This window comes from Physeter macrocephalus, chromosome 15 (assembly GCF_002837175.3).
Source record: "Physeter macrocephalus isolate SW-GA chromosome 15, ASM283717v5, whole genome shotgun sequence".
Classification (NCBI taxonomy): Eukaryota; Metazoa; Chordata; class Mammalia; order Artiodactyla; family Physeteridae; genus Physeter; species Physeter macrocephalus.
This window is the reverse complement of record NC_041228.1, coordinates 63,361,663-63,374,755: the sequence shown is the minus strand read 5'-3', so window position 1 is coordinate 63,374,755 and position 13,093 is coordinate 63,361,663. Positions and strand designations below refer to the sequence as shown.

General features: G+C 36.1%; 1 protein-coding gene across 9 annotated transcripts in view; it reads right to left on the bottom strand.

Annotated features, from left to right (window-relative positions):
• Nucleotides 1-13,093, bottom strand: part of C15H8orf89 (chromosome 15 C8orf89 homolog) — a 99,558-nt gene that overhangs the window by 56,372 nt on the left and 30,093 nt on the right. For 8 of the 9 annotated variants that reach the window (XM_055091347.1, XM_055091342.1, XM_055091340.1 and 5 more), the window contains exons 6-7: nucleotides 8,117-8,155; nucleotides 6,354-6,541 (exon numbers count right to left, since the gene is read on the bottom strand). In XM_055091347.1, coding sequence (XP_054947322.1) covers nucleotides 6,402-6,541; nucleotides 8,117-8,155 — 179 coding nt within the window. In that variant the 3' untranslated portion in view covers nucleotides 6,354-6,401. Of the gene's footprint in view, nucleotides 1-6,353; nucleotides 6,542-8,116; nucleotides 8,156-8,327; nucleotides 8,347-8,891; nucleotides 9,032-13,093 lie in introns of those variants that run through there. The other variant, XM_055091346.1, reaches the window with a different exon arrangement.

Here is a 13,093-nt window from a genome sequence, read left to right as displayed (position 1 = left end):
AAATCATCCATACGTAACATCCCTGTGTAACCTCATCTTCCAAGGTGCTAATGAAACTGTGTGAGCGTAAGGGCTTTGTAATCCATAAATCACCATATAGATGCCAGTAATTATTTAAATTTTAAACTCTTCCTTAGGGTTCTATAATAGTTCTATTTATTTTCTGAGGTGGGAAAGCTGGACTGTCACTCTGAAGCTTCATGCCCTACACGGCGTGAGGAAGGCGGAATTAACGACAGTCGACAATGTCCCCACAGCCCTTATCTAGCAGCCAGCACAAACGGCCCATCCATTAAATGTTGTCGATGGGTGAGTCTGAGCAGGGCAGGCAGGGACCTGCCCACAAGCACTTTTTGAATTGGAAGGACATTCAAGATGACATTTTCAAAGAGGGTTGTACTGTGATGGAGAAAGCAGGGACCTGGGATTCAGGTAAACCCAGGTTCAAACCTGGGCTCTGGAACCTGTGAGCTGTGGAAACTTGGGTAAGTTATTAAATCACAATTTCTTTGTCTATAAAATGGGAAAATAATACCTTCACCTTGCCGGGCCCAGTGGAGAAGAGCTGACCTAGAAGAAACACTAAAACCCTCAACAGCCAACACAGCTAGGGGAGAAAAAAAAATTCCACAGATTAATCAGAAAGAAAATAGAAAAATATTGACAAATCTTATTTTCCAACTCGCCAGATACTGAAAACAGATAAAGATGATCTCAGGGATGTTTGGTGTTCCTGCAGTAGAGAATTCAAAAATATGGGACAGAAGGAGTAAGTATTCAAAAATACAATGAAAGAAAAAATTTCCCAAAAATGTAGAAGAAAATGGAATATGCAGCCTTGAAAGAACATACTATGTTCCAGGAAATTTTGATCTAGGACAACACACAGTGAGTCATACTCTGATTCAGTTTCAAGAATCAAGAAAATCTTTAGACCTCCAGGCAGAAATGGCAAATAATCTACAAGGGATTAAAAAATGGTGAAGAATCAGATTTCTCCACAGCAACAACTAATTCCGGGAGACAATGTCACAGTGTCCATAAAGCTCTGAATAGAAGGGAAAAGGTTATTTCAATTTCTTGATATTTTTCATAATCTCTTAACATCTCAACGGTAATCCTCAGACCTAGTTGCACATTAGGATCCCTGGGGAGATTTTAAAACTTACCCATGTTCAGTGGCCACCCCAAACCAGCTAGATCAGATTCTCTGGGAGTAGAGCCTGGACTATGGTGTGTCTCAAAAATGCACCAGGTAACTCTAAGTGCAGGTGATTCTCAGGCAGGCTACTCAAAGTGTGATCCGTGGATCAGAGTATCAGCATCACCTGGGAGCTTGTTAGAAATGCAAATTCTCAAACCCACCCCAGACCTATAAGAATCTGTATTTTAACAAGCTCTCCAGATCTGGATGCACGCTTAACTTTGAAAAACCTGACAGAAGAATCTCTCTCTCTCTTTCTCTCTCAACATTTTGTTCACTTTATTAATGTTATAAAGATTTGCTGGTTCTGCAAAGGGGTTAATTATCTTTGGGTGTGGTGACTTACTGTCCCATAGAAGACCCTTTATAAGTGTAAGTGACTAAGTGAAACAGAGACCAACCCTAGTGGAGAATGCAGTTCAAGTCCCAAGGTCTCTGTGTAGTACTTATGCTTAAGTTTCCCTTGCAACAAAGGCAGTATCTGGAAACTTTTTAAACTCATCTTTAGAAGACTAGGTAGGTTTTTCTAAGTTGACAAATGTTTTCGACCAGAACCAGAAGTTTCTTGAGGAGGAATATTTTAGGGAAAAAAAAAAAATCTCTTTTAGGAAAGAAGATCTAGACCTATATTATAAAATATTTTAAAATTAATAACATTTGGATTTTAGCAATGACTTCAGTTTCACTTATTTCTTTTACAAGAGTAAAATTAACTTTATTTAAACATAGGATGCACAGAATGATCCGTTTTAATACAGGTATTTCTGTATCTATCTGCATAAATGCAGAGAAAGATGTTTACCTGATGTTATTTATGAGTGGGTGAGATTTGAAGTGCTTTGTAAACTTTTTATTTGTACTTTTCTACATTGCTGACATTCCTAAAAATGTATACTATTTTTCCAAAAATACTAAAGTTATTTTTCTAGTAAAAAAACAAACAAACCCTCATTTCATTAATTTGCCCAGGATGATCAGGATCTGCGTACCAATTCACATCAACCAAATTCACAGAGACTGTGAATCAGAATCACAAGATATTAATTAACATACCCATTCCTTAATCTAAGACATGGCATCTGCTTCATGGTGACCATATGTACTCAGGAGTCTAAATTACATATTAAAATGTTGCTTGATGAACAATGTCTTCTCAGGAAATGTCTTCAGAACTATCATTGACTAATGATTTGTCCTTCACTGAAGTAATCATTCTTTGTAAAGAACTGTTTTCTCATCCTAAAATCAGGACTCTATTCTCCCATCCTAAATATTTATCGTAAGGTCTAGTTTCCCCAAATTGTGACTGATATTGCTTACACTGGAGGAATTTCCAAATCACAAATGCAAAAGGGTCATGCTGGCAACACTGTCTTCATCCCAAGCATAAAATTAACATCCACGGTAGCTATAATATCAGAAGTTGGCATCTTATCCTTATGTCTAAATCTTGGGTCTGCTCAACTGGGGGTGATTTGAGCATTCTGAGTACCAAATACATGTTGGTTTTTCTAAAAAGTTCATGAGGAACAAAAAGAGCAAATGCAATGTAAGGAAGTAGAGCCTGTGTTGCTGTTGTTTTTTTAAGATTTAATGAAAAACATGTTAAATTCAATCCCAAGATGATTAATTATCGTTAGCATATCTCACTTATTAAAAAGAAATAAACATTCCACTCCTTTCTTGAATTGGCTTCAGTTGAACTCTTTCATAGGGGAGATGGGGGAGGGGTCTTCTACTCTACTGGTATAAATGCTCCAAGATGTGTTAATGTCATAAGTCAGGAACTCAACTCAATACTAGGAGATATTTTTTTCTGTGCAAGTATTTACTATCTTGCTCTAAATTTTAAGTAATGAAACCATGCTGTATCAACTAAGTTTAAGTTTTAAAACAATTATTATTCTACTGATTTTATGTATATGGGCTTTAAATCCTAGTAGGTTAGAATTCTAGTTCTCCTATTTCTAGCTGGAGACCAAGTGTAAAACAATCCTCGATCTACTTATTTTATAAAATAGTAATAATGTCACCTACCTACTTTTTAGGGTTTTCATAAGGTTTACACAAATATTAAATGTTTAGAGTACATGTAGGAGCTCAATAAATGAAATCCATCTGATAATCAAAGGTGTTTAGAAGTGCCTATCCACAAAATATTCTCTGACATAAATTGTACCGTGTCCTCAGAATGTATATATATGCATAACCGAATCACTTTGCTGTACAGTAGAAATTAACACAACATTGTAAATCAACTATACTTCAATAAAATAAATTTTTTAAAAAGTTCATCAAATTTTTGTTTGAGAAAAAACCTTTTCTCCTGCTTCTCACTTCTTAAATCATTGGTCACACTTGGAGGAGGGGGGCAGAACATAGAAAAGGTACAGGTAATATCTAAATCATTCTCAATCAAAATTCAGATGTAGGCAAAAACACATCCACTTAAGTTTACTTGGTTATTTCCCTAGAAACTAATGCATCATGTAATGCATATAAACACACATTAAGAGTGTATTTTATACATTAATATAGCGCATGCAAGGACACAGAATATGTTCATTCTCCTACATCTGTGATAGTTTATTTTTCTCTTTCTCCTTCTCCTTCTTCATCTGTCTTCTACCTATTTCCTCTCATCCCTTATAAATTTGGGTTCTTTTCTCTCTCTACTCTTTTATTGGGGAAAACACAGCTTTGGTTATGCAAATGTTTCTCAAAGTTTTTAACTCTAGTCAGTATCTTTTTCTGGAACTACACATCTGCTTTCAACTACCTGCTTGGCATCTCTCTGTGGATGTCCTGATGGCACCTTAAACTGAATACACACAAAGCTGCACTCATCCTCATCTGCCCCCAAACTAGCATCTCCTGAGAATCTTATGTCTAAGACCAGAAATAAGCTGGTTTCGATCCTTCCTCTCCTGATAGCCTATATCTACAAAGGATCTTAAGTCCTTTGCCTTGATTTCCTAATTAACTTAATCTGTCCTTCCCATTCCTATTTCTACCTTTCTACTGAGAGATTCTTACCTCAATTTTTATAAAAACCTCCTGACTGGTTTCCCTATCTCCAATCTCCTCCCACTACAATCTAGCCTACAAATTAAACCTGGATGAATCTTCCTAAATCACAAAAGCAATAACTTACTTTCATTGTCAAAATCTTCCATTGTGAAACAGAGGAAATATAGACTCATGCTTGGCATCTGAAGGTTCTCTACCAGATGTGATCAAGTTATGCTTTGAGCCCTATCGCCCTCTAGTCCTTTGATCCCGAGGATGCATAAATAAACGACCCCACAGGGACCTCCCTGGTGGTTAAGAATCTGCCTGCCAATGCAGGGGACACGGGTCCAAGCCCTGGTCCGGGAAGATTTCACATGCCGTGGAGCAACTAAGCGCAGGTGCCACAACTACTGAGCCCGTGTGCCGCAACTACTGAAGCCCGCGCGCCTAGAGCCCGTGCTCCGCAACAAGAGAAGCCACCACAATGAAAAGCCCGCGCACCGCAACGAAGAGTAGCTCCCGGGGCTTCCCTGGTGGGAGCGGCTGGGCCCGTGAGCCATGGACGCTGAGCCTGCGCGTCCGGAGCCTGTGCTCCTCAACGGGAGAGGCCACAACAGTGAGAGGCCCGCGTACCGAAAAAAAAAAAAAAAAAAAAGAGTAGCTACCGCTCGCCGCAACTAGAGAAAGCCCACGTGCAGTGAAGACCCAACACAGCCCCAAATAAATAAATAAATAAACAAATTTAAATAAATAAATAGCCCCACAAAGCCAGATCTGGCTTGCCCATGTAATTTTCTTTGGCTTGCACAATGGCTTTATAAATTTTTAATTATAAGTTGCTTATTTTGAATTAGTTGCTAATATTTACACATTGGAAGATTTCACAAGAATCCAGATTCTGGCTTCTCATGAAAAGTTAGAATATCTGGCAACTTTGGGTCCACATTCCCACACGACAAGAGGGCTGAAGCTAGGCAGTGAGTGCCTGTTTATGAATGGAGAAACATGACCCAGGTCACCACAGCCTTCATCTGATTGGTATCATTCAATGTGCTACTGGCTTGGTGTCTGTAGGCACGTGAATTGATGACGTTTGCCCTATACCACCTAGTGCTCCAGCCAAGTACATCGTTCCCAAATGCATAGTATGTCCTTGCTATGTTATTCTATCTTTCCAGAAATGCCCTCTCCCTCCGTCTTTCATGTCTTTAAGGCCCATTTCTAACACCGCATCTTCCGTGAAGCTTTCTCTACCTCCCTGTTGGACATTACTGCCTCATTTTCGTTCCTCAGTTAACACACTGTTGTTCTCTTATGGCCCATTTCTCATTCTCTGCTGGATCAGCCATTGGTATCCTTGATTTCTCCCTGTTTTTCAGGGACTTGCATTGACAAACACTTCTCCCCCACTCCTCAGGGTTTCTTGAGGAGGGGTTTTTCCTCTTGACCTAGACCTTCCTCCTCCTCCCCTAGAGATTGAGCGAGTCTCTCTTCGCACCCACTTTCCCCTCAGGGATCCGCCTGTCTATGCAGTAGAGATGCCTTGTTCTGCTTGGTAGTAAAGGCCCGATTCAGCAGGTAAGCCTGAAGTGAGCAATACCTGAGTGTGTACATTTGCCCAATTCTGAAGTTCAGTGTTAGGAAACCCACTGTTGCCACACATCTAAGCCAGGATTTCCCTTCCAGGTTTTATCAGCAAACAAAACTAATATTTTCATTTTCATCTGCTTGAATACTTATCTCACAACTGCTGCTTTCAAGCTCAAGCAGAGAAAAGAAGGGGTTCTCATTGGGAGCCTTCTAACCCTAACAATGAGGGCTCATTCTTGAATCTTCTGCAGCTCCTAGCAAACGTCATTGTACAGATACTCAAAAAACATTTATCAAATTGAACCAAAAGATATAACCAATGTGCATAAAATTCATAGAATATAATTTTTCTTATGCTTATGTCCCCATACATAAACTGTATAAATAATAACTTAAATGTCTGTAAGATTAACAAAGTACAACATATGCCATATATAACAGAAAGTATTTGTTTCCTATTTACATTCCCATCGTATGTAAATCATTGCACATCATATCATATATCAAAAAAGAAAAGAAAAAAGGAAAAGAAAGGAAAAAGACAAACCTTAAAAGTCACTGAAGAAAGCATCACACCAGAGGACAATCAGCAGTCTCAAAACTCTTGTTTCTTGCTCTTTTTAAATTTTCTGGTTGTTTCTTGACGAATGGTATCATACTCCAAAATGGCCATTTTAGAAAGTCTCTGTAAGTACTGAGATGGTGCTCCAGTGAGAGGATCGCTGAAGCCAGAACCTGTAAAGAAAAAACCCAAAAACTGTTATTACAATTAAATTAAGCACACATGAATGATATTCTCTAAAAGAGTATACACCAAATATCTGTTCCTCAAAACACCATTAAACACCACTAGTTCTCCATATAACACATTCTTTGAAGTAGAAATGAAAGCTACTTAACTTTCTAAAGTGACTGGGATGGCAAGTCATCTCAAAAAATATTTAACTAAAAAAGGCTTAATGTTTAATGATATAAAACTAAATCTGAGTCTGTCATGTGCTTCTTAAAACAAGGGATGGCTGTGGAATTTATTCCAAAATAAAAGGCATGATCTCCATAAATAACTCATTTCATACCTTACATGCTTATCAAGTTACTGTCTCCAAACAAAACGATTTCTCTTCAATGTTGAGGTACAAGGGTAAAATTATAAAGTAAAATAAGTCACTAACTGAAACAGCATTAATCAAGCTTCTATTTTGAAGGATAGTAATAACAATAATAACAGATAACAATTATTGAATGATCTCTCTATTTCAAGTATTTTTCATCTATATCATCCACACAACAATACCATGAAGTAGGTAACTAGTACTATCTTGGATTACAGATTTAAAAAAGAGTTTAGACATTGTTAGAGGCAGAATTTAAACCCAGATGCATCAATTCGGAGTTCCCATGTAATCACAAATGTTGCCCTAAATATGTAATATGTATAAATACTTCTATTTAGAAGCATACAAGGCTTTGAAAATAATACACTGATCCATATTGCTTTAAAATACTATTGTTTAACTTCAGTTTCAAGTGCCCAAAATAAAAATTGACCTCAATTCTCCAATGTGGTTGGTATTTTTGTTTGTTTTGTTTTATTTGAGTGTGTAATGAGAGTGGGAATTTCAGACAGAGAGTAGAAGGGAAGAATCAATCAGGATTCCAGTTCTTAGCAGTAAGATGGACTTGACACTTAGACCCTCTGGCTACAAAATAACTAGATTCTAAGCATTAAGCAAACCTCAAAAAACTTTAAAGAATTGGTATCATACAGACAATACAATTAAGTTGGAAGCTGTTAATAATAAGTCTTAAAATTCTCAAATATTTAGAAATGTATACACACATTCTAAATTATTCATCCATCAAAAAAATTGTAATAAACATTAAAAATACTTGTAACTAAATAATAAAGAAAATATTACAAAACTTGTATGATGCAACAAAAGTTGTATATAGAGGGATTTATACCCTAAAATTCCTGTGTTAGAAAAGAAGACTGAAAATTAGTAAGCTAGGTATAAGATATACGTTAGGAAAAGAATAACCCAAAGAACATGGAAGACAATACAGGAAAGAGGAGAAATCAATGAAGTAGAAAACAAACTTACAATTAGAAAGATTTTTAAAAAGACAAGAGTTCTTTACTGAAAAGACTAATAATAAAGGAAAACTTCCAGTTAGATTAATTAAAAAAAAAGACAGAAGGCTCAAATAAATAATATGAGAAGTATAGATAGAGCAAAGACTAAACTTTATGCCAAAAAATTTGAAAACTTAGACAAAATGCAAAACATTCTAGAAGATATAACTTACCAAAATTGATGGAAGGAGAATTAGAATGCCTTAAGAGTCCTAAAATTAAAATAACTGAATTAATATTAAAAGATTCCTCCAAAGAAAAGAAGTGATCCAAATGATTTTACAAATGAACTCTATCAGACTTTCAAGGGAGAGATCATTCCAATTTTAGGTCATATCCTTCAGAGAATAGAAAAAGCAGAATACTCTCCAGTTCATTCTATGAGGCCATTACAGTCTTGACACTGAATCCAGACAAGGAGAGGACAGAAAGGAAAATTAGTGGTAACCTCACTCATCAACATAGATTTTAAAACCCAATAAAATATTAGCATATTAAATATGGCAGTACACAAAAAAGATAATACATCATGCTTTCAATGGGGGTATCCAAGGAATGTAAGAGTGGCTTAACATTACAAAATCTACAAATGTTATTTTTCACATTAGAAAATTAAACAGGGGACTTTCCTGGTGGTCCAGTGGCTAAGACTCCGCGCTCCCAATGCTGGGGGACCAGATTTGATCCCTGGTCAGGGAACTAGAGCCCACATGCTGCAGCTAAGAGTTCGCATGCCACAACTAAAAAGATCCCGCATGCTGCAACTAAGACCCCACACAGCCAAATAAATAAATATTTTTTAAAATATGAGAAATTTATTTTTAAAAATTAAACAGAAAATCACAAGATTATCTCAATCAATTCAGAAAAATGTTTGATAAAATTAAACTTCCATTTAAATTTAAAAAACCCCCAAAACTCTCAGCAAATTAAAGGGAACTTCTTTACCTTGATAAAGCATATCTACCCAAAACATACATCAAGCATCATTCTTTATGAGAAGAAATTAAAAGCATTTCCTTTAAAATCAGAAACAAGTCAAAGATGCCGACTTTTCTTTTCCCTTCACTATTGGTGGTTCTAGCCAGCTTAGAAAAATCAGAAAAATAAAGGCATAAGATTTGGAAAGAAATAATAAAACTGACATTATTCACATATGATTATGATAATCTATGTAGAGAACTCAAAAATTTATATATATCATATATAATATGTATGTATACACAGTATAAAATGTATAATATATATCAAGAAATAATAAGGGACTTCAGCAATGTGGATCAAATTGCAAAAATTAACTATATTTCCAAATATCTGTAATAGAATGTTAGAAATTTTAATTATAAAAGAATTATGGCAGACTACTAATGGTCTTTTCAAAACTTTTTACTCCTTCCAAAACAGAATTTTACTGAGCACAAAGGTCATCCAGGTAGAGATTACATTTCTCAGCTTGCTTCAGAGCTAAGTAGAGCTTTGTTAATAAGTATGAACCAATAAGATATGAGCAAATGTGCAACTTTCTGTTCATCTTTCAACTATAATCCTCTTACCCTACATTTCTGGGCTTTTTTGTTTTTGTTGGGATGTTTTTGATAACTGCTTCAATCTCCTCACTAGTTATAGGTCTGTTCAGTTTTTTATTTGTTCATGATTTAGTCTTGGTAGGTTGTATATTTCTATACATTTATCCATTTTTTTCTAGGTTACCCAATTTGTTGACATATAATTGTTCACAGTAGCCTCTTATAATCCTTTTTATTTCTGTGATCAGTTATAATGTCTCCTCTTTCATTCCCAATTTTAGCTATTTGAGTCTTCTGTATTTTTTCTTAGTCTAACCAAGGATTTGTCAACTTTGCTGATCTTTTCTAAAAACTAAATCTTCATTCTGTTCATTTGTTTTCCGTTCTCTATTTCATTTATCTCTTCTCTAATCTTATTATTTCCTTCCTTCTTCTAAGTTTGGGCTTAGTTTATTCTTCTTTTTCTAGTTCCTTGAGGTATAAGTTTATGTTGTTCATTCAAGATCTTTTTCCTTTTTTATGTGTTTACCATAAATTTCTCTCTTAGCACTGCTTTTGCTGCAATCTATAGGTATGTTGCATTTCTGTTTTCATTTGTCCCCAGATATTTTCTAAATTCCCTTGTGATTTCTTCTTTGACCCATTAATTAAGAGTGTACTGTTTACTGTAGGATTTTTAAAAAAGATAATCTTTATCAAATTAGGGAAGTTCCCTTCTCATAGTTTGCTAAAAATATTTTTAATCATGAATATTGAATTTCATTAAAATATCTTTTGCAATTATTAAAGTGAACATATGAGATTTCTCCTTTATTCTATTAATAAGATGAATGACACCGATTGCTTTTCTAACGTTAAATCAATCTCGCATGCCTTAGGTAAATCTGATATGATTGTGTTGCATTATCCTTCTTATATATCGCTGAATTTGAATTGGTAATATCTTGTTTAGAATTTTTACTTCTATTTTATAGGAAAAATTGGTCTATAATTTTACTTTCTTATAACGTCAAAGCTAGGTTTTAGAATCAAGGTTAGAGACCTCATAAAATGGGTCTTTAAGTGTTCCCTCTTTTCCTATTTTCTGGAATAATTTACATAACATAGCTTTTTTTTTTAAATGTTGGAAGAATTCACCAGTGTCAAATCTTTGTCAATACTAAGTTGTGTTTTCTCTTTTTTTATATAATATTGGTAATTTCTCTCTCTCTCTGTCTCTCTCTTTCTGTCTCTCTCTCATCAGCCTTGCTACATATTTATCAATTTTATTCACATTTTCAAAAAACTAACTTTTGGCTCTGCTGATTTTCTCTACTGAGTATTTGTTTTCTACTTCATTGATTTCTGCTCTTTATTATTTCTTCCTTTTATCTTCTTTGAATTTAATATGTTCTTTTGTTAACTTCTTGAGATGAATTTTAAAATCATTGATGTTGGGCTTCCCTGGTGGTGCAGTGGTTAAGAATCTGCCTGCTAATGCAGAGGATGCGGGTTCGAGCCCTGGTCTGGAAGGATCCCACATGCCGCGGAGCAACTAGGCCCGTGAGTCACAACTACTGAGCCTGCGCGTCTGGAGCCTGTGCTCCGCAACAAGAGAGGCCGTGATAGTGAGAGGCACGCGCACCACGATGAAGAGTGGCCCCCACTTGCCACAGCTAGAGGGGGTCCTCGCACAGAAACGATGACACAACACAGCAAAAATAAATAAATTAATTAACTCCTACCCCCAACATCTAAAAAAAAAAAAAAATCATTGATGTTAAGCCTTTCATCTTTTCTAATACAGGTACTTCATGCTGTAAGTTTCCCTAAAAGCTATGTTTTTACTGCATCCCACAAATTTTGACCTGTCATATTTTCATCATCATTCAGTTCAAAATAATATGTAATTTCCACTTATTTCTTCTTTGACTCGTGAGTTATTTAAAAGTGCATTTCTTGGGGCTTCCCTGGTGGCACAGTGGTTGAGAGTCCGCCTGCCGAAGCAGGGGACATGGGTTCGTGCCCCGGTCCGGGAAGATCCCACATGCTGCAGAGTGGCTAGGCCCGTGAGCCATGGCCACTGAGCCTGTACATCCGGAGCCTGTGCTCCACGACGGGAGAGGCCACAACAGTGAGAGGCCCACGTACCTCAAAAAAAAAAAAAAAAAGTGCATTTCTTAATATCCAAACCTCTGTGGCATTTTATAATTATCTTTAATTACTGATTTCTAGTTTAATTCCACTGCAGAAAATATGTGCTGTATGATTTCACTTATTTGATATTTGTTTAAAAATATCTCATAATTATGCATTTGCCTATTTCTCTTTTCATTCCATTACACTTATCTTTATATATTTTAAGTTTATGTTAATATAGCATAAACATTTAGGATGGTTAAATCTTTCTGTTGTATTAACCCTTTGTCACTATGAAATAATCACTCTATTGATCATAACACTTCCTGCTTTGAAGTCTATTTCGTTTGATGTTAGTGTAGCTACAACAAGCTTTCTTTTGATTACTGTTTGGATGGTTTATATTTTTCCATCCTCATACTTTTGATCTTTCTTGCCCTTATTTTTAAGGTGTGCTTCTTGTAAGCAGCAAATAGTTATTTTTATTAGTCTGATGGGCTTTGTTTTTTAGTTGCAATATTTAGTCCACTTATATCTAATGTATTTATTATGTTTAATTTTAAATCTTTAATATTGCAAGTTGTTTTCTATTTGTCCTGTTTTATGTTCCTTTTTTCTCCTTTTTAAAAAAAATAAATAATTAATTAATTTAATTTTGGCTGCATTGGGTCTCTGTTGCTGCGCACAGGCTTTCTCTACTTGCAGCAAGCAGGTGCTACTCTTTGTTGCGGTGCACGGGTTTCTCATTGCAGTGGCTTCTCTTGTTGCGGAGCACAGGCTCTAGGCTTGAGGGCTTCAGTAGTTGTGGCTTGAGGGCTCTAGAGTGCAGGCTCAGTAGTTGTGGTGCACGGGCTTAGTTGCTCCACATGTGGGATCTTCCCAGACCAGGGATCGAACCCATGTCCCGTGCATTGGCAGGCAGATTCTTAACCACTGCGCCACCAGGGAAGTCCCCCTTTCTTGTTTTCTTTTGAAATGATTAAGTATTTTTTTTATTATACTATTTCCCCTATAAGCTTGTTACTTGTATTCTTTTCTTTTGGTGATTACCATACAGATTATCACGTTTCTTTGACATATTATAATCTACTTTAAATTAGTTATTTTACTGTTTTTCAGATAATGCAAGGATCTTACAGCATTTTAACTATATGTATGCCCCATCCTACCTCTGTGGTATTATTGTATTTTATTTCTACATATATTTTAAACTTCATAAGACAATACTACTGCTACTGCTTCTCTTTCCAAGTTGTGCTTTCATCTTGTATCATTATTTCTTTAATATTTCTTTTAGTGCACCTCTACTGACAATTAATTCTCTCAACTTCCATTTGAATAAGGTCTTTATTTCACCTTTAGTTTTTTTTTTTCTTTCTTCTGTATGCGGGCCTCTCACTGTTGTGGCCTCTCCAGTTGCGGAGTGCAGGCTCCGGACGCGCAGGCTCCGGACGCGCAGGCTCAGCGGCCATGGCTCACGGGCCCAGCCACTCCACGGCATGTGGG